The sequence below is a fragment of the Eptesicus fuscus genome, chromosome 17, assembly GCF_027574615.1.
Source record: "Eptesicus fuscus isolate TK198812 chromosome 17, DD_ASM_mEF_20220401, whole genome shotgun sequence".
Lineage (NCBI taxonomy): Eukaryota > Metazoa > Chordata > Mammalia > Chiroptera > Vespertilionidae > Eptesicus > Eptesicus fuscus.
This window is the reverse complement of record NC_072489.1, coordinates 19,425,601-19,451,231: the sequence shown is the minus strand read 5'-3', so window position 1 is coordinate 19,451,231 and position 25,631 is coordinate 19,425,601. Positions and strand designations below refer to the sequence as shown.

The 25,631-nt window shown below is 53.8% G+C and overlaps 1 protein-coding gene across 1 annotated transcript in view; it reads left to right on the top strand.

The window, feature by feature from the left end:
* The window catches only part of COL13A1 (collagen type XIII alpha 1 chain), a 138,284-nt gene extending 112,856 nt beyond the window's left edge, over positions 1-25,428 (top strand). The window contains exons 30-41 of the mRNA XM_054729344.1: positions 52-150; positions 1,343-1,387; positions 4,938-4,979; positions 5,890-5,916; positions 6,795-6,875; positions 10,162-10,197; positions 12,924-12,977; positions 13,518-13,571; positions 14,561-14,596; positions 19,671-19,757; positions 23,594-23,632; positions 25,339-25,428. Coding sequence (XP_054585319.1) covers positions 52-150; positions 1,343-1,387; positions 4,938-4,979; positions 5,890-5,916; positions 6,795-6,875; positions 10,162-10,197; positions 12,924-12,977; positions 13,518-13,571; positions 14,561-14,596; positions 19,671-19,757; positions 23,594-23,632; positions 25,339-25,428 — 690 coding nt within the window. The remainder of the gene's footprint in view (positions 1-51; positions 151-1,342; positions 1,388-4,937; positions 4,980-5,889; positions 5,917-6,794; positions 6,876-10,161; positions 10,198-12,923; positions 12,978-13,517; positions 13,572-14,560; positions 14,597-19,670; positions 19,758-23,593; positions 23,633-25,338) is intronic.
* Positions 25,429-25,631: the final 203 nt, after the last annotated feature.

Here is a 25,631-nt window from a genome sequence, read left to right as displayed (position 1 = left end):
TCAGCGTGATGACTTTGCGCTTGACTAACGGAGATCTTTGTCGGTCCTTAGGGTCTAGATGGCCCAACTGGGGAGAAAGGAGAACCAGGTGGCCCAGGGAGACCCGGAACGACAGGATTGCCTGGCCCGATCGGGCTCCCGGGATTTACAGTAAGGCCAGAGGGCTGGGTACCCAGGTGGTCAGCCGGCAGCTGCGGACAAGGGCACCTGAGCAGGGGTGCCCCTCACGTGGGTGGCAGCCTAGCAGGTGCCTGGCACTGCAGTGAGGCTGCACTAACCCCCAGCCGGCCGGGCCCGGGGAGGGGGTTCTCTTGATGAGCAGATACTTCCTGAGGGGCAGTTGAGTCTAAACAAGGTTTCCGACTCCCTCGGCCCACAGCATGATGGCCTCTGTCTTCAGAGCCAACGTAGTTCAAAGGTGCCAGGATCTCAGACTCAGAATTCTCCTCTTACGAGTGGGAAGACGTCAGAGGCCCACCAGTCCCACCTGGGACTGCCTGCGGCCGCCTCACTCAGCTACAACAGGAGGCAGCTCAGCACCTCCGACATGTCCCCTTCTTGGGGGGCATCTCCACGCTGAAGGGAGTGCTCCTAGATTTGGGGTGCAAGTTCCCTCATCACCATCCCCCCATTGGCCCTCGCTCTGCCTCTGGAGCCTTATTCATTTCTGTAGCCGTTTTAAAAACCACCACTAATTCAGCAGCTTAAAACAACACAGCACTTAAGATGTCACGGTTTCTGTGGGTCAGGAGTCCAGGCCCGTCCCAGCGGGGTCCTCTGCCCAGGGCCTCCCGAGGCTGCGTCAGGATGTCGGCTGGCTGCGTTCTCATCTAGAGCTGGGACCCCTCCAGGTTCACTGCTGTGGGCATCGTGCAGCTCCTTGCTACAGCGGGACCGGTCCCTCAGCTCCTAGGGACTGCCACACGGCCTTCCCCACGTAGGCAGTTCACGTTATAGCAGCTTGTTTCTTCAAGGCCAAGGTCAGCAGGAGTCTCTCCGTGTGTGCTGGCAGGACAGAACTCTGTGTGTGTGTGTGTGACATATTTGTAACAATCTTAACATATGTCATAGGTTATCATTTGTGTACTATAAACACAGGACCCATAGAGAATGCCATCCTCTCCTCCCACATGCTGAAAACTCAGGTTCTGAAAAGCAGGGGTCACAGGCCACCTGCCCCATCTCCGTCCCTCAGGCTGACCACGCCATAGCCTCTGAGGTGTTCCTTGACAACGCCTAGGCCTAGTCTACCTCCGGTCTGGTTTGTCACAGATTTGAGGGTGTGTCTGTCCCAGGCTCCCCTGAGTGCTGGCATCCACGCCATGGTGTTTTGTGCCCACAGGGGGAGAAAGGAGAACCTGGGGAAAAGGGTGACCCAGGAGTAGAGGTAGGTGGTGCCCGCTCTGCCTTTTTGTGTCCCGGGGGTTCAGGGCAGGAACCTCATCACACCTGGTCTCTCCAGTGTGGGCAGAATTTCCACGATCTAGAATGAAACTCAGAGCTGCCCTGTTCAGGAAGGGAGCGAGGAGGGGAACGTTCACCGAGCATCGCAGTGGCCAGCCATGGAGCCCCCAGTCTGCTCCACGGTCGCCCCATTAATCCTCAGTGGCATTTCACCAGGCACCCACCATATTTCATTCCTGGGGCTGAGCCTGCGCAGCAAACAGTCCCCAGTAGTGGGTACTAGAATGACACCAACTCAGGAGTCTGGTGAGCTTCCCCAAAATGGGTCCTTTGAGCAGTTTCGAAGACTGTAGGAGTTTGCCTAGAAGCTGCAGAGGTGGGCTTCCCAGGGAGGGGGCATTATTCTCTGAGAGGTGCGGTGATGAAGGGAAGAGGAGGGAACAGTGGCGTAAGAGGATAGAAGCCAGGTTCACATATGTAGGATCGAGGGAAAGAGCCAGGAAAGCAAGAGGCCAAGGACACATGAGGGAGAGGGTGCTTGGCGGGAAGACCTGGGCCCCCCAGACACCACCGCAGAGCTAAGGGAGAGACCGCCACGCCTTCTCAGTCCCTGAAGAAGTCCCCTGGCTCCTGTCACCTTCAGGGTCACCAAGCCCCGTCTGCATTTAGTGACACAGACCTGACTGTATAGCATGTTACTTACTTGGAGATGGATAGCCTCCTAAAGAAATGCTCTGAAATTCAGGAAAAGCATTATACCCCAAAGTGTTGTTTCCAGACGTATTTAAAGTAAAAATTGGAAACAACCTACATTTCTAACAAGAAGGAAATGATTAAGTAACTTCTGGTAATAATGCTGATGGTAATAATAGTCCTCATGTTGGGACCGTCGCTGTGCCAAGCACTGCTCCGAGCCCTGGCTAAGGAGCAACTCTGCACTCAATGAATAGCATATTGACATACAACTGAGGCTTGTGGGCAACATTCAAAAAATGAAAAAGTGGGTTTTGTGTTAAATGAAAAAGAGCAGAGAATCAAGTTATACATACATATACATATGTATGTATATATAGAAATGACATATATATTGATATATAATATCATAAGTATGCACATATATTCAAATATATTTTATGCATCAAAAAAGAGTGGAAGGAAATAAAGCAAAATATTAGCAGTACTCAGACATTCATTCCTTTGCCTCCTTTCAATTTTTTTTAATTTATAAAATATTTTAATGGGTTTGCATTACTTTAAATTTTTTTTATATTTTAATTATTATATAGCAAAGTTGACTTTTGGGGAAGTGGGTGTACACTTCTGTGAATTTTAATACATGCATAGATTTGTATGACCACAATCAGGATACATGAATTATTTATTTATAAGAAGAAGAAAAAGCAGTAATTTTTCCCAAGTAGAGTTTCCAAAGATTGAGTGCCCTGCAAGGAGACTGTATATTCTGGAGCTGAAAAGTCCAAGGGTCCAAGAGATGTCAGGGTCTCCATCTGCCCAGTGCAGGGCCTCCCTCCATGGTGGCCTGACAGAGGGTCTCCACCATGGTCACACCCAGGGGATTCCATCCCTGGGAAGGTGAGAAGAGCCCCCAAAGCCGAAGTGGGGTGACCAGCTCAGAGAGGAGCAGGCAGGTCTCCTTCCACTTCTTGGGTGGCTGCTGTAGACAAATGGGTGTCCATCTTCATCACTAAATACCATCCCCCTTAGAGAGGACGACGGCCCTGGGTTCCCCAACTGCACTGTCCCATCCACATCTCTTCAACTTCAACTTGCCCTCAAGGGAAACAGAGACCAGCAGTCTCCGTTACAAATTTGGGGGGACTTGAGGCAATATCTCAGCCTCCCCCAATTCCAGGTAACCAATATCTGCTCCTCTAAGCCAAGGGTCTCAAATTCAAATGCCTACAAGGGCCAGGTATGCAACAAACAAACACCAAGGTTCAGGTTAAACCACAAAAGGGAGCGGTGGGGACTGGGTCAAATGAAAGGTCTCAGGACCCCCTAGGCCCGGGTGAGCCCAAGTGGCCCTGGGTCTGGGAGAGGCCAAGCGTCCCTGGGTCCGGGTGAGACCATGTGTCCCTGGATCCGGGTGAGGCCTCGTGCACCTAGGCCCGGGTGAGCCCAAGTGGCCCTGGGTCTGGGAGAGGCCAAGCATCCCTGGGTCCGGGTGAGACCATGTGTCCCAGGATCCGGGTGAGGCCTCGTGCACCTAGGCCCGGGTGAGCCCAAGTGGCCCTGGGTCTGGGAGAGGCCAAGCGTCCCTGGGTCCGGGTGAGACCATGCGTCCCTGGATCCGGATGAGGCCTCGTGCACCTAGGCCCGGGTGAGCCCAAGTGGCCCTGGGTCTGGGAGTGGCCAAACGTTCCTGGGTCTGGGTGAGACCATGTGTCCCTGGATCCAGGTGAGGCCTTGTGCAACTAAGCCCGGGTGAGGCCACATGCCCCTGGGTCTGGGAGAGGCCAAGCGTCCCTGGGTACGGGTGAAGCCAGATCCTGGGTCCGGGTGAGGCCGTGCGCCCCTGGATCCATCCGGGTGAGGCTGGGTCCCAGGCCCGGGTGAGACCACGCGCCCCTTGGGTATGGGTGAGGCCACGTGCCCCTTAGTCCGGGTGACGCCGTGCCCCTGGGTTCGGCCGAGACCAAACCAGAGGGAGTCGGACCTCCATTACCACCATTTGTCCACCATCCAGAGCTGAGGGGTCAGTGCTGACATGTACACATAAGGAACTACTGGACATCGAAATTGGGTCTCAAAAGAACTGTTGGTCCAGGGGGAAGCTCGCTACAGATTGATTCATTTGCCTGTCAGCATAAATATTATTGCTCGTCTCACATTCAGTTCTTATTAGTATATATCTAGTGACATTTGATCTCATTCATCTAGAGGAAATGATGAACAACATAGACTGAGGAACAAGAACAGAACCAGAATCAAGGAGGCATCGATCGGACTATCGGGCCTCAGAGGGAGGATAGGGGAGGGTAGGGGGAGGGTGGGGGGAGGGGGAGAGTTCAACCAAAGGACCTGTATGCATGCATATAAGCCTATCCAACGGTTAAGTTCAACAGGGGATTGGGGCATGCGTGGGGAGTGGGGTAGGATGGGAATGGGGGGATGAGGACAAATATGTGACACCTTAATCAATAAAGAAATTAAAAAAAAAAAAAAAAAAAAAAGAAAGGTCTCAGGACCCACCTGGAGGGGAAAGCTCCAGGCATTTGTTGACAGGCAGGAATAAGAACTTAGTGCTGCCAAATTTTCTAGTTTAAAAAAAATCTAGGGTGGGTAGATGTTTCAAGGACATTTGCCAGCAATAGTTCATTTGTTTGCAACATTATAAAGGCTAATGAGCTGCCATGAGTTGGTGACATGTTCTAAGCCTTCTTTTGGGAGACTGTATGCCAGGCAGTTCCGTCTTCGGCTTTGCAGTCTCCAGCCAGACCCCAGGCCATGTTGGAAGGCGGGACCACTTAGAGCATAACAGGGTGGGCTAACCATCTCCCTCTCACTTCTAGGTTCCTGGGCCACCGGGACCAGAGGGGCCTCCCGGACCTCCGGTAAGTTTGGAAGGTTCATCAGTACGTCAGTTCCTGGTGACTGGGTCCCTAATGTCCCCTCCCCAGAGTAGTCACTGGGCTCCACCTCACCACTAGGTCACTGTCACCTCCTCCTCCCAGGGTGGGGTTTTTCTCATCCACAGACCCCTTCTTTTTCCCTCCCATGTCAGACAGACACCATTCCAGTGACACTAAAGAGATTGGGCATTGCCTGGTTTCTTGGAAACAGCTGACTGGCATGGCGGCCCTGGGGTCAAGTCCAACTGCTCTGCAGAAGGCGCTGTCACTAAGCTCTGACCTTTGCCCTCAGACATCAGCTCCTGTTCTTCCTTCTTCCTGCTAACCAACCAGTAAGAAGACTGGGATTAAAATAGAAAGTGAACCATTTACAACAAGCCCCACTGGATGGGCCTTTCCATGGTTACAGATGAAGAAAGGCCTTTAAAAAGACCCCTTTGCATTGTACCTAGAGGGCTCCCAAGCACCCCAAACCAACAGATGCTAGTTCTTGCCTCTGTGGGGTTCATGCCTCGCTCAAGCACTGTGTCACCTGCTGTCATTGGTAGAGGTAGTAGTAGTAATAATGATAGTCGCCAACATTTATTGTAACTTGCTACATGCCAGACTCTGCTCTAAGCACTTTGCACATATTAATTTATCCAACTTTTGCTGTGTTTCCTCTCAGTCTTTCAGGAGACTCTCTGGCTGGGGAAGCCTGGGTCAGACCCCACCCTAGGGAGCCCCAAGCACAACCCCCTTTTAGCATTCCCTTCTGCCTCCCCTGGGCAGGGACCCAGGCCAGGCTCTGCACGCTGAGCCCTTGCACGTTTGTGGTCCAACTTGTGGACAAGGATGTTTGACTTAACCAGAAATATAGCTCTGAAGCGCCTTGTTTTCATTCCAAATGCAGGGGCTCCAAGGCATTCCTGGACCAAAGGTAAGAAGAGGTCATGGGACAGGTGCTGGGTGAGGCGTGGGGGAAGAGGACTTAGGGCAGAAAAGAGGGAAAGTGCTTCAGAGGTGGGCAGCCCAGCTGACCCATTCCCTAAATGGAATCATGTGACCCTCTGGCCAGTGGGGTATGATCAGGACACAGTGAAGTCCTATGGTCCTTATAACATCCATCATTGACACCGGGCAGGCTTCGGGTTTAGAAATTTCCCATCCACCAGTGGACCCTACAGAATGACAAGTTAGGTGCTTGGCAAATGATGAGATCCTTTTCCCACGTCACCTGCCCCAGACCCTTGGAGACAGAGCGGCATGGCGTGGGACCCCTCCCAGGAGCCACTCCGCTGCACACTGGCCTGGGGCTCTCCCAATCTCCCCCTGAAAGCACTTCAAATGGCTCAGGGGAGCTGGAGCCTGCTGGCGTGACAGCCCTGGTCTCCTGCCCTCACATGACAGGGGACTATGGGGCAGTTTTTCTCCCAACTTGTTTGGGAGCCTCAGAGCTCCGGTGGTGGCATTTCAGGCATCTGCCAGCCAACCTCTGCAGTGTCCCCTATTTCCTGCCATGCAGTCACCTATGCCAAAGCCTGGCGGGCAGCTTCCCTGTGAGTCTATGTCCACTCCACCATCTCTTTTCCCTTTGGGGACCTTAAAGTTACTACAGGGATACAGGGGGCTCCAGCTGAGGCAGAGAAGGGCTAAGCCAGGGATCCCTGGAGTCCCCAGCCTGCCATCCCTGGGCCAGCCACCTCCTCCTCTACCTCCCCATCCCTGCACCCACTCCTGTCCCCAGGACCTCAGAATTCTAGAATGAAGTGTCTGAGACATGCCCTTCTGTAATCTCCCCATCTCCCTTGCCTTCAGGGGGAAGCAGGACTAGATGGAGCAAAAGGAGAGAAGGGTGTCCAGGGAGAAAAAGGAGACCGAGGTCCTCTGGGATTGCCCGTGAGTATCGCGGACCCAGCGATGGTTGGAGGAGCCCAGCCGGGGGTCCTGAAGGGTGCCGGGCACTCCAGAGCTCGGTGTGGTTTTGCTTTCCCACCTGGGAAGACCCTGGGCTCTGCTTCTCTTACTGAGGCCTGCTGTGGCCGGGCCCTGTCTCAGTGTGGGGATTATGAAGCTGAATGAGACAGGGCCCCCTACCCCAAAGAGCACCCAGCTGGAGAGCCAGAGGTGGCTTACGCACAGCCTTGGGCCCTAGGAGTGCCTGATTCAGAAGCAACGAAAGTGCCCTCGCAGGGGCCACACTTGGAGGACTTGGGAGCAGTGGGGCAGAGGCGTCTGCTCCATCACTCTTCTATTTTCCCAGGAGGGGCCCCAAGAGCACCCCTGATCTCTGCTCTTAAGCTCTGGCCACAGCAGAAAAGCTTGTAAAGGGTCAGATTCTCCTGTCCCCGCTGGCTAAGGCCACTTCGATCCCAGTCCCCTGAAATCTCTCATCTCCGCCTGCCCAGGGCTGGAGGCCCCCAGTCAGGGGAGGGGGCTCGCTCGGAAGGCCTTTCCAGGTGTGTCCTGGACAAAGCCTTTTGCCCCAAGCTTCAGTGGGCTGGTGGGCTGGTCACCTCGTCCAGGAGAGCACAGCCCACCACCCTGGGCTCCACCCTCCCCCAAACCCAGTGAGGCTGGCACTGCTTTTGGATTGTTTATCAAGGCCTGGAAGGGATTTCGGTGACCCACCTGGTCATTTCACTGAGGGACCCAGAGAAGAAAGTGACTCACTTGAGGTCACATATTAAGTCGGTGGCCCGGCCAGAGGCTGCTCCTCCACTGAGGTCACAGCCACGCAAGGGCCTCTTTCCAGCCACTGGGGCTTCTTCTGTCCCAGGCAGCAGGCCATTCCCCGCCCCCAGGAAGCCGTAAAGAGCAGGGGAACAATGGGAAGCCCAATTACCCCAGCTTGGCAGAGCTTGAAGGTCTGGCTAATATAATCACGGCAACCGAAAAGCAAGAGCAAAAGATACCACTACATCCTATTAGTGCATCAAGTGCAGGAACATTTAAGGAGCGGATGCACTTGACAGACTACAGAAAACTGATGACTTTAGCAGACACTTTCCCATGTCTTACGCTGCATCTGGAATGATGAAGAATTCCTTCCTATTAAAGAGCGTCCCTGCCCCCACTCAACCATGAATTTCTCCTTGTCCACCTTCATGGCCCCAACAACCCTAGTGAACATGGAGAATTCCGTCAAAATGCAAATGGAAGAGAGACCAAACAAGTCATATCAACAAAGAAAATGCCAGAGGAAAGACACGGTGCCCAGTCTATCTTTCATTTTTCTAGTTTTGATAATCTGGCATTTTATGTGAAATCTCCCTAGTCTCTCACATTCAATCAAAATTACTTGCAGCACTACTGACCATACAGAATATGTCAGTGGCCCACAGAGGGCCTGAAAACCTCCCGTCTGTGCTCCAGACCTCTCAAGAGAACTCAGTATTAATATGAAGAGACAAAGTTTGTGGAGATTTAGCTAATGTTCTGTTTTGGGGCTTTACCTCAATACTATATTCCATATACTAGCAGCATGCTTTTCCAGGCATATCCTATTGACTTCTTCCTATTTGCCTTATATAAGTAGTTCTCAACACTGGCTGCACATTGAGGTCACCTGGACTTTCTAGCTTGCCATGACCCCAGCCTCACTCTTGGAGACTGAGGTTGACTTGGGCTGGGGTGGGACCCAAGCACTTGTATTATTTCATATCTGCCTCAGGAAATTCTGGTGTTGCAGCTGGGGTTGAGAACCACAGCTCTCTAGGCTATACACTGAGTGGCCAGATTATTATGATCTCTAAACACATAATAATCTGGCCACTCGGTGTATAGCCTATATAATAAAAGGCTAATATGCAAATTGTCCCCTCGACCAGGAGTTCGACCAGCAGGCAGGCCGGCCAACTGCCCATGTACCCTCCCCCTGGCCAGGCTGGCCGGACCCCACCCATGCACAAATTCATGCACCGGGCCTCATATATATATATATATATATATATATATATATATATATATATATTGATTGGCCAGATTATTATGCATTCAGAGATCATAATAATCTGGCCACTCAGTGTAAGTCAAGATCATCCCAGAAGTAAGTAGGGCCTCGAACTGAGAAGCAAGGCTCTGTAAAGTCCTACATCCAACACTCCTCCCCCAGGAGGAAGCAGCTCCCTGCCCTCTTGCCTGGGGGCATTCCTCCACCTTCAAATCCTAAGTCCTAGGCCCATTTGGAAGCAGTTTCCAATAACTCAGGCCTTACTGAGATGGAGTGTCCTGCTTCCTTCTCCCTGGCTTGTCACACTGGAATCATTCGATAATTTTCCCCTGGTTCTCCAAGGTGGATCTCAGGGGTAGATTTATAGTCCAAGGTTGAGGAAGAACTCCCATTCCCACTGCATGTAACACCGGACACTGCATAGTGAGTGGGTCCTAAGAGCATCCCACCTTCAGCGAGTTTACTCCAGGGTATACATGGCCTTAGACCTCTGTCCCAGTCAGCTGCCCCAAAGCCCTATTCTGTAAAAGAACCCTCATCTGGGATAACACGAATGGACTGAGCTTGTGTTGAGATTTGCAAACTGTGAAGGTCTGGAGAAATGCCAGGCATCATTAGTATTATCATTTAAGAACCAACTCTTCCCACCTGGCTGGAGTAGAAGCATCAACTCAGGTTTCACAACCAGGTGCTGTAACTCAGTGACAAGCCTCTCAGGGTCCCCCATGTTGCCCGGTCTCAACGGGTTTGCAAAATAGGCTGGGGAGACCCCCCTTCACGAGGTCCCCACCCTTCAAGTAGGCTTGTCTCTCCCCAGTGAGACTGGCCCTGGGGAAGAGGCACCAGCTCAGGTTCCAGACACCTCCCCATGAACTCACTTTCTATATCCCTTTCCCCAGAGTGCTGCCACCCTTTGGGAGGGGTTTCTGAGAGGGGATCAAAGGAGGAAGGGGAGCCGGGGGCACAGAGGATCAGAACAGTCATGTGCACTGATCTCCATCCAGCCTGCTCAGCAGTCGGCCCCACTGCATTCGGTGTCTCCATGTTGTTGTTGGTTTCCATGTGAATACCATTACCTGTCCTCCCAAGCTTACTTCTCCCATTTTGTTTGATTACCAGCATTTGTGTCTGTCCAGAGTCACTGCTTCACTCACCTCTTCCCTCCCTGATCCCTTTTTCTCCCTCCCGTTCCTCCCTTACCCTTCTTTTGGTCAAACTGTTCCCTTTGTCCAGGGAGCTTCAGGTTTGGACGGCAGACCTGGGCCACCGGTGAGTGTCACTTCTCCATTACCCTTCACCCCACCCCACCCCAGCCTGTGCTCCCTCTCGTCTATCCCACTGTGGCCTCGTTTTCCCAGTGAGTCGTGACTTATCCCACTACTGACACCAGAAAGGTACCACCTGTGCTCTGTTCAGAAGTGCTTATTCTGGCCTCTTGACCAAAGATGGCTGGCCTTCATCTAAATTTCCCTGCTCTTAGTATACACCCAGGGTCCTCAATTATGAATTTCCTGGATGTGGAGTGGGAGTCCCACTCCAGCAGCAGACTCTTCCTAAGCGAATGCTGAGTTCGGGCTGGGAGCCCAGCCCTGGGGATCTGGGCCATGACTCATCCCCACCAAACACAACAGTGTCTGTATGTGCCCGTCATGCTGTGTTGTCTTCATACTGTGAGCTCTGTCCATGTCCTGTCTGCCCAGAGGGGCTTCCTAGATCTGCGTAGCCACCAGTTTGATGTAGTGGGTGGGGACAGCATGGACGGGTGAGGGCAGGTGTAGCATTAGGAGCACACAGGCCAGTCCCAGCTCAATGTTCTGTGGGCATGTTGCACTTCCTGTTGCACCACAGTCATCCATTCCAACAGGGGGTTTATGCAGAGCTAATTGATGGACACTTGGGCCCCCTCTTTCTTTGTTCTTCCTGATTCCAGAAAACACACATCACCTACTCTTGACTGGAAAGTACCTGAACCTTCTCTTTTTTAACAACTGAAGCATCAGGGAAAAACGCCCCTCCTTTTCGCCTTCCAGTCCTCCTCCCAGAGCTCCCCTTCAGGTCTTCAGGGCAGTGGCACTCCCAGCTGAAGCCTGTCCCTCTCCACGGTGTTGGGATCACTGGCCAGCAGGGCCAGGAGGCTGGGCTTCCCGCTCGGGAGCAGCTATAACCAGAGCTGTATGTGTGCCCAGCCCCTGCCAGCCCCATCTCAGCTCTGACCTTGCAGGACATTTTTGAGGCCACAGGTGCTTGGTCTGCCTAGAAGACAAGGTTCTAATGAGCTGGCTGGCACGACACCTGGGGGGAGAGGAGAACTTGCAGGGCTCACTGGAGGAGGGAGGACATACGCTCAGGGTAGAGGGAGATGTCAAATCACCCTGGCAACAGGCCTCCCAGGAGCCTCTCCCCACTACGTGTTTATGGAGTTAAAATTATAGACTCTCATAAATGGAGAATATGCCCCTTTTCTGAGCATTATTACGGCTTTGCTCCTGCACCACAGGCCCTCCATTTCCATCCTCCTTGCCCCGAGCACACATTTCCCAGGCGCCCAGTCAGAGCTGGGCAGATGATCTGTGGCTGGACTCAGAGAAACCGGGACTTCCCTCTCAGCTACTTCCTCCATTCATGATGAACAGAGGGCAGCAGTAAATTTTGTCCCCTTGGATCTGAGGGTTTATTTTTTCATAAAATCGATATCACGACCTTAAAGGAAAATGTATATGGGAAAAGTCACCCTGCCCTGCCAAATACTGATATTTATTGGGCGCCAAATGCGTGACATGTGTTCATCCATTTAACCTGGCAGCGGCTTGAGAGGCAGACACTCGTGTTGTCACCCCCATTTTACAGGTGGGAAAACTGAGCCTCAGAGAGGCCAAGGAACGTCTGCAGTATCGCAGAATTCAAAGCCTTCAAGCAGGACTGGGAGCCATCCAGTGGCTCTGGAGTCCTGGGCTGAGCCATTACTCTGATCCGGCCTCTGTCATTTTTGACGTGCTCTTGTCACCCGTGCCCACAGCTTTCCTTCTTCCCTGGTAGCTGCAAAGGGAGCACTGAGAATAGCCTTTTGCATCCCGCCCCCGCCCTCCCCATAAAGTAGATCAGCATTTCCCCTCTTGCTCCTGCCCCGCCTTCCACAGCTGCACCTGGAACATGGGGGACTGTCCACAGGCCCAGCCCATACCCCCTCATGTCTGAGCAGGAAACACAAACACTGAGGACGAGCCATCGGAAGCTCTGCAACATAGACTGCATGTTGTACCTGGGAACCTGGGGAAGATGTTGGATTATACCATAGCAAGCCCTGCTCGGTCTCTAAGCAACGCAGCTCCCATAGCTCCAGCTGCCCCAACCCCCCCCCCCCCACGGCCCTGGGTGAGGAGCGTCTGACACACCTCCCTCCCCCGCAGTGTCGGCAGACCAGGCATCGAGGCACACTAATTCACTCTCCAACCCAGCTGTTCCCTTGGGCCGGGAGTGGGGACAGAGGTCCGGCCAGAGGCCGAAGGCCGGCTGGGCCGGCAGTGGGGCAGGTGGGTGGGCGATGGCTGAATGACCCCCCCACGCCTGCCTCTGTGTGTGCGTCTGCATCGGTCTCTGTGGCATGAAGCCCCTCCCGCTGCATGTGGAGCTGTGACGGCAAAGGGGTGCCACCCTCGGGCCCCCATCCCCGGGCTGGTGTCGACTCCCTCCCAAGCGCTTCTGGGAGCAAACTAAGCAACCGTTTTCCTACCGTTTTCAGCCTTGGCAAGCTTGGCTGTGAAGTGAAAGGGCCTTTTTCTTCCTCAAATCCGGCCCTGGGGCAGGGGAGGCTCTCTCTCCCCGAGGCCCCCAAACCCAAACAGGAACACAGCTCAGTCGAATGACTGCCCTGAACGAGCCTGGCCTCGCCAACCCTGAAAACTGGCCACTGGACCTTGCTCCTCTCCAGGCGTCGGGCGGGTGCCCAGGGCTCCCCCGCCTCAGGCCTTCACCTCTGCTCTCCTTCGCCTCCCCAGGGCACTCCGGGACCAATTGGAGTTCCAGGCCCAGCCGGACCAAAGGGTGAGAGGGTGAGTGTTCAGTGAGCGGGGAGCCTGGCACCTTCCTCAGCCTCAGGCCGTCAGCCCTGGCACCGGCCCCAGGGTCACCGCTCGGCCCACAGTCTCTGCCCTTACCCATCCCTCCTGGAGGAAGCGAATGCCGTCCTCAACCAGGGGGGTTGCTCGCGGGGTGACAGCTTTAAGGAAGAAATCACAGCTCTTTTCTCTTGTTCTCTTTTCCCTGCCTTCCTGTTCACGCCCGTTTCCTCCCTCCTTCTCCTCCCCTGCTCCTGCCGCTGGCCAGCCGGGACCCCCAGGACACTGCTCCATCCTCCCAGAGGCCTTGGGGAACAGGCTCTGCTGGAGGGAGGGGGAGGGGCCTCCAGCCGCCTCCCCGGACAGAGTCCACACCAGTAACCCCAACCCTTCGCTCAGACCTTGCTTCCCAGACGGCTGCTGGGGGGGGAGAGGGGGGCCTGGCGAGGCGTCCCAGGTTTAAAACAGAAAACAGTTGATGGCAGGTTGTTACTACGTCCAGAAGGGCTCACTGGCTTCTGTCTCCTGTTTCAGGGCAGCAAAGGCGACCCTGGGATGACAGGACCAACGGGAGCAGCTGGGCTTCCGGTAAGTCTCACGGGGTCCAAGGTTTTCTTCACGCACCCTGTCCACCAGAAACAGTCCCAACAGAATGCCCAGGGCCCACAGCAAAAAGTCTAGAGCTAAGCAGGAATTCTCACTTCTGTGGCAGAAGAAGCTGCCAACAGCCAACTGGTCGACACGCTGGAATATCCCTGCGGGGGGACCAGGCCCTCCACTGTGTGGACCATCTGCTGGGATGCAGCAAACACATCATGAGCCCCATCCACTACAAGGCTCCGCGTCCGATGCCGTGGGGGTCTCACAGATGAATGTGCCATGGCCCTGTCCTGGGGGGCGGGGGCGGGAATCAAATCCAAATCCTATCCTACAAGAAGGAGAGGGCAGCTTTCCCAAGGGACGGCTTCATCATTGAAGCAGATTTCCCCATTGCTTTGTTTTAAAAAGTTGATTGCCTGAGAAAACCAGAATTTTATTTCCCACCCACTTGAAGATTGTCCATCTACCTGTTCATGGTTCCGTGCGTGGCTGCCCAGGCGGCTTTGCTCTGGCTAAGTGTGCAGCCCCGGCCAGCCTTGGCCTATGCCCATTCCCCCGCTGAGGTCATGGAGGGCAGCATGCACCTCGCAGAGAGGGTCTGGGAGCTCTGTAGCCACTTTTCTAGCAAGAACCTGGCTGCAGAGCCATGCAAACACCTCCTCTGCCAGGCAGTTCCCTCCCCAGACGTCCTCAGCACACGTCACTCCTCAGCCTGAGTGATCTTGAAGAACACAGCAGGGCGTTGGCCATGGAGCAGAAAACCAGAACCACGCTCTTGGCTTTGCCCATAATTCATGATTTATCCCTAGGTTAAGTTCCTTGAGCCCCTTTATCCCCCTTCTGTTAAATGGGGATAATTAAATCTGTCTTGGATAAATTAGGCATCGGAGAAGAACTTTATGAGCCTGGGAGGAAGCACTGCACAGCCATCCCGTGTTTTCTCGTTAATGTGTTTCCATGTCCCTGATTTATTGCAGGGTTTACACGGACCACCCGGGGACAAAGGAAACCGGGTGAGTCTGACCCCTCACCCTTTGGCTCTGGTTACTAATGTCTTCATGATGTGGTGGAATGACCAATTGGGGATTCCTGACCCAACATGGCAAATACAGTTTTTCCTGATAAATCGTTGTAAATTAAAAGGCTTGCTAGTGAGGGGCTTAATCTGTGGCCATGCAGGGAGCCTGGGGCCTGATCCTGAAATTGAAGCTTGTATTTTTCTGCCTGACAAGGGAGGACAGAATCCCATGGTGGCCATCAGATTAGCATTGCCTTTCAGTGATGGGGGTCACGTGCCCAGCTCTCTCTACGGTGCCCTGATAATGGGCCCCTAAATGATGTTTTTAAATCCAGCGTTGCCTAGTCCTAGCAAACTCTGAAACAGTTTTGCCAGGCATCCCAGGCCACTGGTGAGAGAGAAAATAAATTCCAGTTCTGAGAACAAGCAGAAAGCTATTGTAAGCAGCCAGCCCTTGCACAGCCATTATTTCTCTTGGAAAGCGTCAGCAGGACTAGGAAATGACTCACGCCTTCAGAGGCCCCCAGCTCTCCCTTTGGTTTCTGCCATCTTCACCAGGACACAGTGACCAAATGCCCACAGCACCCATAGACACGTCATGGTATATGACACATGCCATGTATATGACACATGACATACTTGGCCCCAGCAGGGACCATTTAATTCCATCTGACCAAGAGATGACCTTTGAGTTGCTTTCTAGAATATCTCAACTGCTGCTCATCGCAGTGAGTCTCAGTGTGACCCACGCCCCCTAACAGCCAAGGGCATCTTCTAGTGCAGGGGTGGGGAACGTCCGGCCCGCAGGCTGTATAAGGCCCGCAGGCTGTATAAGGCCCGCAGGCTGTATAAGGCCCGCAGGCTGTATGAGGCCCGCAGGCTGTATGAGGCCCGCAGGCTGTATAAGGCCCGCAGGCTGTATGAGGCCCGCAGGCTGTATAAGGCCCGCAGGCTGTATAAGGCCCGCAAAATCATTTGGTCTGGCTCTGCCAAGGCATTGGAGGTGAGCTAATTAAAGTTTGACCAAATATAGCAGGCTAATTTTTAAGCTGATGTTGTATGGCCCACGAATGATGTGATAAATATCCAAATGGCTCTTGGCAGAAAAAAAGGTTCCCCACCCCTGTGTAGGTCAAAAGACCCAAGGATCTTGGAGGTAGAAGAGGAGTGGGAAGCACACACGGAAAAACAGGCCCAGAACGATGATCAAATGCACTGAATCCCCACAGAGCTGAAGGCAGAGCAGGTGGACTCCAGCTGAGCTTTGAATGCTGGTGATCGTGATCATGAACGGAAAGTGCCAGAATTCGTACGCTTAAATCTAGCACTGATTCCAGTCTCTTCAACTTAGGATGTATTTTTAGAGTACATCTGTATCCCTAAATTCTCCTTTCTGGCAGCTGGCCAAAAGCAACTCGATTTGTCCCATATGTTTTATAAACACGAGGGAGCAGGAAGAGCTGCCCGCACAGACTGTCCATGGGAAGACCAAGTCTAGAAACCACTGGAATAGACAGACCTAGTCCCAGAAATGTGCTAAAGCAGGCTGGGAAGCCCACCTTCATTGCTGTGGCATCCAAGAATTTAGGCCACTAAAAAAATTGATCATTCCACCTTCTCGTTGGCATACTAACCTCCTTTCTAATTTATTTCTAACATGTTCTGGTTTTCGTTATTATAGTCAATTAAAACTTTTTAAACCAATTTCTTAAGACGTTTTCAGTTGGCTTGAGGCACTGAGCTATTTGAGGGCTGCAACACCAGCCCACGTGGCGACTGTGTGGTTCTAGAGGTGGGGGCAGGGCAGGCAGACGCCCTTGTCACAGATGGAGGGGAGGTGGAGGCTGGAGACGCTGCTGTTTAAGGAACCAAAGCCGCTGTATGAGGCAATAAGGCCCCGGGAATCAGTGGGAAAATATTTCTTCTCCACCTCCCCTTTCTAAGGTTTTACACGCTCTCCCCGTCCCGTATATAAATTAGCAAATGTCACTTAGTCAAGTCCGAGAGTGGTCAAATTGCTTGAGCCTTCTTTTGAGTGTGGCAAAGAGCCCATTGGCTGACTAGTGTTCCCCAGAGCCAGTTAGCGAATCAAGGAGCAGCTTATTCTCTCCCCGCAAGAGATTTGACTGACAGGATGCCAGAATGTCCTGGAACGGTCCCCCTACACCTCACCTCCTCACTCAGACCTCCTTGTGCCACCAGCCTCTGAGGTCGTTGAGGGGAGGGGTGAGGGCTTGGACACAAAGCCTCCAAAACAAAGGAAGGTCCAAGGAGAATCTGCACCGTGGCTAGGGGCAGCTTTTACTCTGATGCTGGAAGCTCAGAATTAACACTTGGGTCTAGGTAAGAGGCCGGGAGGGCTTACATGACAGTCTGGTTAGAAGTCTCATTGTTGCTGGAGATGCTCTAAGGCCCTTGCCCCACCAGGTGTGGAGGGCGGCTGCCTGCAGGGATGCTCCCAAACTCTACCACACATGCCGGGACCCCATCAGAGCGGTCCCAGTGTTCTATCAGACGGTGCCTGCATTCTATCGTTCTATCGGACGGTGGCCTGAGATGCGATCTTAAAGCACTGCTCCTTCACGTCCCGCCAGAAGGTGGTCCTGAACCTCTTCCCATTCATGGAGGGAGGAAGGTCCTCGTGGTGGTGGGCAAGGCTCAGAGCCCCTAACAGGCCGTTTTCTGTCCTTGTCACTAAGGACACCTTCTTGTCCCTTCACAGCCTTATGCATTTGGCCTAGGAGCCACTTTGAGGATGAAAAAGTCCATCAAGGATAAAAGGGGGGTGTGAATTTGGCAATTTGGGCACCAGGATAATTGGGTGTGAAGGTGGAACTGCCTGCGAGCCACAGCCAACTGAAAGGTCTGCGCGCATGTAGTGCGGCTACTGTCACTCTCCGAGATGCACCATCTGGGAGGGGGGGGGGGTGCATGCACGTGTGTGTGCCCTGTGTGTGTGCATGTGTGTACATGTGTGTACGGGTATGTGTGTGTGTGCATGCACACATGAGTATCTTGCTTCCCCAAGCCCCCTTGCCTCCTTACTATCTCTTTGGCCTGGGCCTGCCTCTTCCTTCCTTTACTTCCTCAATATTCATCCCCCTATATTGTGCCCTACATTATAACAACCCCATCTCCCTCACCCTGTCCCTTTCACGCCCCCAGCTTCAATTTCTTTCCTCTAAAATCAGTTGTTACATCTGCATTGATTTTGTGTAAGGGAACCTCTGCAGCTGGCTTTATCTGCCTTCCCTGTTCCAGCTGGAATCCTCTCTCTGCCGGGGCCTCGCTGGGAGCAGGAGGATGTAGGCAAAGCTACTACTCTAGTGTCTCCAAAGGGCACCCGATATAAAGCCATTTCTTGTGCCCTTAGAACATGATGCCCCATAATGCAAGTCACCCATCCTGAAAGGCAGGACAGCACAGCCTCCATCACCACAGGCCGGTCACCTGGGACCGGGAGCCCCCGGCTCTGGGAAACTGCTCACATTTACCCTGGCCCCACCCAAGGGGCAAGGGAGTCGCATCCCTGAGAAAGCTCACGTGGGGCTTCTTCCCCCCAGGAAGTGGTTTTGCTTGTCCACTGTACGGGGACTATTCACGCCACGATGTTCTCGTTGGTGGGAGTGTCTCAGAGCCAATGCGATTCTGCCTGGTATGCAGCACACGTGCCCTCGTTAACTCGTATCATTTTCTAAGTAAACATTTGCACTTTAGAAAAGTCACTCAGAACAACGCATTGGCAATCACAGGGAACCTCGGGAATCAAGAGATTTAAGGAATTTCCAAAGATCCTGGAAAGCATCAAAAACATTCTTATCCTCTGGCTCCCTCCAGCAAACCCTTACCCTTCCACTACAGGAGCACAGTAGACACACGAGGCCATACCTCATACTAGCTAACGAGAAACAGTAATGGTTGTCATCAGACGAAGCAACTACCATTTACTGAGCATTTACCATGTGCCAGTATGAAGCACTTCACATACACAAAGGCCTCCAATAAAGTTTTGAGGCAGGTATTATCCGCACTTTACAGGTGAAGCAACTGAGGCGCAGAGAGGTTAAGTCACTTCCCAAAGACACACAGCTGATCACAGGCAGAGCGTGCGTTGGCGGTGAGCTTTTGCTCTGACCTATGTGCTGCCCTCCTTCGAGGCCTGGGGCCCTGGAGCTACTCTGTGGAAGCCTTAGACCATCGCAGGGGACAGGCGTTCCCAGGAAGGCTCCCGGGGGCACACCTGGCCCTCCAACCTGCGAAATTCCCAAACTCTAATTCATTGCAAAGAATCCCCCACAGCCCTTCTTTAAACGGAGAGTGACTGGCACATGCAAAATGGGGTTCACCTGAGAAAGACAATGCTCACTGAAGCTTTTCAGAAGCAAGTGAATTCCTTGAGCCGACTTGTCTGTGTACAAATAGCTGCCTATGGCTTCAGACCAGGATGGACAAGAGACACAGAGTGGAAGGACCCAGCTGAGAACCAGGGACCACCCATGAGCCCTGGGCACACATGTACATACTAGCACAGACTCATACATGCACACATGTGCACAACCATGTACATGTACACATTCATACATGCTGTGTTCACACACACACACACATGCACACCAGGGCTCTAAATAAAAATTACCTTGCCTCCTAGTAGACTATCAAAGAGATGAAAACCAATTGGGACAAAAGTGGTCAAGCCAAAATCTTTCAAAAATAGACCCTCAAACAGAAGGAAGTGAGTCCCCCTGTTTACACTCTGGGCTCAGTATTAGCAAAGCTGCCCACCCGTATCTTCCATCTGCGTTCCCCCCGCCACCTCCACCTCCGAGCCCTCCTGCTCCCAGGGCTTGCTCACCTCCCCTGCCCCTCCCCACCTGCCTTAGCCAAACCCTCAGGTCCTTAGAGGGGTGGCAGTGAGTACTGACCCCAAATCCTATCGGGGAGACCATCCTAATTGAGAGAAGCTATTTTCCCCTCTTTATTATTTTCTATGTCTATCTCTAACCTTAACACATGAATGATCCTAAAGTTTTGATGTTGTTTTTTCTCTCGGACTAAACTATTATTTGCAGGGGGAGAGGGGGAAGAAAGGCTCTAGAGGGCCTAAAGGGGATAAGGGAGACCAAGGAGCGCCTGGATTAGACGCCCCCTGTCCGTTGGTATGTTTTCATTTATCACTTGCCTTGTTCTGGTTTTTCCCTTGAGGTGTGCGAGCTGGAAACAAAGAAGGCAAACACACTAAGATGAGAGCCGAATGACTACACTGATGCTACCAAATCTGTCTGTGCCTGTGGCCCGTGGAATGCTTGCCTGCCGTTGGCGTGGCCTTAAAGCCACAGCTGCAAGTCATTCTGGCTAAATCCCTCTCCTTTGAAGCTGCAGAACAATTGATGTGTGGATGTGGAGAGACCCGAGGAGAGGGGTTTGGGAAAAGGCCTCAACTCCTAACTCCAGGATGGCTGTGGCAGCCAGCGTAGCATTTGTGAGCCATGCGTTTGCCTTCTTCGTTTCGTGGCCACCTGTGCAGCCAGCAGTTCGCGCTGGTGGAATCCTCACCCGATCAGGATGCAGGACCCCCAGGTTAGCATCTCCTGAGGGCACCCTGTGCCCCCACTGGGCAAAACAAGGCCAGAAAGGTGGCTTTTAATACACAGACTCCCAGCGCCCACCAGCCACCCAGCTAAAAGCTGCAGCCCAGCATCAGTCAGCAAGCACCCCAGGAAGCCCTCGCAACGAGCCAGTAAGAAATGCCCCGTGGCTCATCGGCCGGCCTCCCAGGTGCCTTTGCAGCCCGTTTGAAGGCTCCAAAAACTCTGACGCGTGGACATGGAAATTCATCTGTGTCCACTCCAAATGCGTCTGTCAAGGGAGAGGGGGCTGCCGCCCATACTCCAAAGCTAAACTCTCCTGGCGGCCAAAGGGAGAGCGAAGGCTGAATTTAGGAGACGCACATCAACTGAGGAGGTCCTGCATCCTGGGCAGGGTAGGCCGGGGCCTCGCGCCTCCACAGTCGGAGCTGGCCAGCCTTGACCTGAATAACCATCGTGGTTGGTTTTGTGAACAGGGACACCGAGGTTTTAAAGGAGAGAAAGGGGAGCCGGGGTTACCAGGGCTGGACGGACTGGATGCCCCGTGCCCATTGGTATGGCATCACCCTTCCTTGCCTGCATGGCCACTTTGGGCTTCCCCACGTGTGTGGTTCATGCCTGCGTTCCTCCCCACCACCCTCCACCTCCTCCTGCTCCATCCATCCAGTCTCCACTCCCCGCCTCTCCTCTCTGTAGATACCAAGGGTCACCGGCCTCGGCTGGCCCTCGGGGCTCCCGCCGCACCCACTCTTGCATGCAAAGCTTGCCAGGATGCTTTCTTGGCCTCGTCCTGCAGCTGCCTCATAAGCACATCCCCTTAGTGTGGGCCATCCCTGCCCACCGAGCCAGCGTGGGCGGTGCCTCATCCTCCTTCCACAACTGCTTCTAGACAAATCTGCTCCCAGAGAGAACACTAGGAGAGTGGGTTCTCAGGGCAGGCTCGTAGGAACGGGGACGTCTCTTCCTTTGCACCCCGCCGTTAGCTCGGCAGGCATGGCTGAGCACCTGGCACAGCATGTGAGACAGAGGCCCGAGTCTGCCCACAGCCCTCCCTGCGCCAGCATCTCACGATTTGGCGGGGCAGGTGGGCACACCTATAAACACGGGGCACACTGAGAAGGAGGTGTCCGGGCCATTGTATCCGGCTGCCCTGATGACTGCCATGGAGGGGGGAGGGGGTCCAGGGTCAGGATTTTAGACCCTAAAGGGTGCGTCCTTTTTGCTTAAGTCCCCAAAGACCCTCCCTGGGCTTCCCTTTCTTTCATCTGAGCTGGTTCATCGGTGAACCGTCTGGAAGAGCGAGAAAAGGTTGAGAATGTAGTTAATGAAGAGAAGAAGAGGTGGGGAGGGGGGCATGTCCCAGACTAGGGCAGCAGTTCTGCTCCCAGCGGGCCCAGTTCCTCCCTAGGCGGGACCTAGAGAGCCACAGCATCCTTCCCGCTTCCTGCCAAGGAAGCGGACGGATCAAAGCTTCCGGTTCTCCTCCGCTTCCCCCCTCCCCACCAAGGTAGGAGCCCCACACCCCACCTGGGGTCACACAGGAATTATCTTGGAGCAGAAGAAGAAAGTTATTTTTAAAATATGATGTGTGACCTAAGAGATGGCCATAGAGCCCCTTCAAGGAGCTTTTAAGACCACCAACAAAGGTGAACAGTACAAGCACACACAGCAGCATGCCGCCTGTCCCCTCTTCTCGAACCCTTGCTTGGCCCCACATCCCACTGGCCCGGCCTGTTGAACCTGAGCATGCGGCACGCACGGGCACCTTTCTCAGCTGTGGAATTTCCGTCCCTCCGATCAGCCAGGTCCTCCACCACCTTTCTCAGCTGTGGAATTTCCGTCCCTCCGATCAGCCAGGTCCTCCACCACCTTTCTCAGCTGTGGCATTTCTGTCCCTCCAATCAGCCAGGTCCTCCATCTGAGCGCCTGCAGTTCCGCCAACCGCAGCCTCCCTGCTCCCCTCACACTTCGCCCTTCTCACCTGCCCGCCCTCTGTCCCCCACCCCGCCACCATCCATGTGCCGATGGGATGCCACTGTGGCCAGCGGAGGCTCCTCTCCCTTCCAGAGTCCGTGTGCAGCGGGCGCTCTGTGGCGGGCTGGGGGAGGGGCATGAGGTCGTCATGACCCCTGGAATGCACCACCTCCCCCTGCAGACCCTCCCACACCCAGAGGGGACAAATGAAGGTCGTGTTTATTTGACCCTTAATGCAAACTAGCATATTCTCCAATAACATCCCCTGTTGAGGTGTCGTGTGTATTAATCTTGCTGTGGAAGTGCACCTAACTCCCCTTCACTTCTCGCTGCTGTCTCCTGCACGGTGTTATTATGGGTGTGGGGCAGGGGTGCTATTGATCATGGGTTTTAGTACAAGATATCTAGACTTTAGCCCGCCATGCCGGCTGGCCGCCTGCTGAACGCCAGGTGAGAGGTTTAGGCACCGTCATGGTGGATGAAATGGGTCTGAGGCCCAGAGGGCTCTCACGCAATCTCCCTGGGGCTGACCCCTGGCTCTGGGCCCCTGAATCCCTGTGTCCATCTCTTCCTCTGCCCTGGAGCCTGGAATTCTAGGATCTGGGTTTCAATTCTAGTACACGAGGACTGAGAACCCGATCTTTGCCCTGGTCCAGCCTCCCACTCCCACCTTGTCTCTCAGAGGTCCCTAGATTCCCCCAGGGTGGCCAGAGAGGCAGGGCGCAGGGCCCCCGAAGATGGGACACCCCGAGGCTGCCGGTGCTCCGGGGGTGCCTCCAGCAAAGGGAACAACAGTGCACAGTTCATCGCCATCCGGCCACTGCATCTTCTTCCCAAATTCCCTGCAAGCCCTTGTCACTGCACTGAAGGCCCCTCAGAGCCATGTCCCTTTGTGCCCCTCCTCCTTACTGATTATCAGATGGGAACTACCTACATCTCCTCCTGCCACTGCTGAGAAAGAGAAAAGAATAAGAGAATGGGAGGACGAGGGGCTGCGGGGGTGGGGGGCGGCCTTGGCAGTTATGTCCTGCAGCCCTGCCTTCCCCAGGCTTCACAGAGGAGGAAGCAGGCTGCCCGGTGCTGAGGGACCTGCCCCTGAGCACGCAGCTCTCCGTGCAGCCAGAGCAGGGAGCAGGCGGTTCGTCCCATGGCTCAGGTCGCCTCTGCTCACCGACCCTCAGGCTAGAACAGCCCCTCTTGGGCTCGCACTGTAACTTCATGTGACCTGAGCCAATGGGAACACAGATGGACTTGCGTCCTGCCTCCTTCCAAGGCCCTGACCGGGAGGAAATAGGAATAGAAAAGAAATAGACAAGAGCAGGCAGGGGCCGGGTCCTGACCAGCTACCACAGTGTGTGGTCCTGTTGCCCCGTCCTGCCTGCTCGATGGGCCGTCCGGAGAGTCTGAGCCGTGTGCTTCCTTCCTCACTGCAGGGCGAAGATGGCTTACCAGTCCAGGGCTGCTGGAACAAGGTGAGTCTTCCCAGCGGCCGCTGTGCCTCGGGCACAGGTGTCCTCGGGGCGCTGTTCTCACAGCGTGATAGGCATGCACCATTTCCATCCGGGGCCTTTCTGCAGGTGAGGCAGTAGATGTGGGTCGGAAAAGGGCCGATCCCAAAGGCAGGGTGCCCATGAGACATCCCACACACTGCACACACTTGGAGAACATTCACATATGCTTTTTAAGGCACCAGCAAATCCCGTGTATGGAATTTCCATGCAGCCACACAGATGACATCTGTATGCTTTGTGTGGTTAATGTATACAGTACCTTTTCTCCAAGGAGCTCTAGACCTTGTTTTAAAATTAGTTGTCATTAGCTATTCTCATAGTGTTCATCTGAGGTCATTTAAGCCATACGATGACATTTATCCAGATGTAAGAAATCTAAATTTCTTAAACTATAAATCCACATGGCTTCTATCCCTCCACGGAGAGCCTGGCCGGCTCACCGCTCGGCCCTTCCCTTGCATGTAAGTGTCAGAGCTTCACGCTTCCACACGTGAGACCTGCGGCCCAGAATGTCTAACAAGGAGCTGTCATTTATTCACACTTGCCTTGGGTTTTGCCATCATCAAAGCCATCTGACCTCAAAGGGCTGTGCCCTGGCACACAACCGTCTCACTCAGCCACAGCCCCCGACACACAGAGCTCCCCAGCCGGACCCGGGCCATCGGTGTACTAATCCAGAAACCTAGCGTGGTCCCCGGCAAAGATAACACTGCCGTGCTGTCCGCCCACAGCCTGCCTCCACCTTGCCCCCCATCGAAGACTTTTCCTCGTAACAGGGCTGGAACCCCCAGCCTGTGCCAGAGCGCGTGCTTAGCTAACCCGGTCCTGTCCCCGAGGCAGCAGGGTCATACCGACACCGAGCTACATATGCTCCTGTACGCTGAATGCCCAAAGCTCACTCGTTCATGGGATTGGGTGAAAGTAGTGAAACCAAGACCCCAGGCCCTTGGTGAAGCACCTACTTGCCCAGGTACCTAAACACCCTCACCGGGGAGAGGAAAGCTCAGCACCCCAGGCCGATGCCTCCCCAAGAATCTGTCCCGCTAGCTGTGCCTCGTCGTCTGGCGAGTTCCCCTAGACCCATGGTCGGCAAACTGCAGCTTGCGAGCCACATGCGGCTCTTTGGCCCCTTGAGTGTGGCTCTTCCACAAAATACCACGGCCTGGGCGAGTCTATTTTGAAGAAGTGGCATTAGAAGAAGTTTAAGTTTAAAAAATTTGGCTCTCCAAAGAAATTTCAATCGTTGTACTGTTGGTATTTGGCTCTGTTGACTAATGAGTTTGCCGACCACTGCCCTAGACCTAGTTACAGCTCCACAGAAGCAGGTGAGAGGTGCGTTGAATGAGACCCCTTGCCCCCTCAGAGTAAGATTTTCTCCTTCAAGGTTGCTGCTGATGGTTAGGGACCAGAGATGGTTGCGCTTTGCAGGGGACGAACAGCCACTCTCTAGAGCTACCGTGTCTTGGAAGAGCAGCTAGATAGCCTCCAGTCTGTTGGTTCCTATCCTAACTTCAGTCTGGGATGGTCAGGAATTCAACTGCCCAGCCTCCAGAGGCAGCGTAGACAGAAAGCGCCCTCTAGTGGCCAGGAAGGGGAGGGACTGGAAGGGGAAAGCGGTTTCCCACCCTCAGGGGGCAGACCGTCAGACCCAGGGTTTTCACCCCCAGTTGCCCATCCAGAACGCCCATCCAACCCAGGACAAGATGGACCTCCTTTCACACGAGGGGGATAAACACCCAGAGGCCCCCTGGCACTAACTCTGCGCTGTTTTGTGTTTGTTTTTGTTTTGCAGTGATGCCTCTAACCGGGGAGTGGCCTGTGTGTGTGTTTGTACATAGGATATTTATTTTTATACAGTTTTTACTTTTGGAAAGTGCCCGAAGTATGATGCATCTTACAGATTATCAAAAAAAAAAGTAAAAACCTGCATATTTTGTACAGAAAATACCAACCTCTCCTC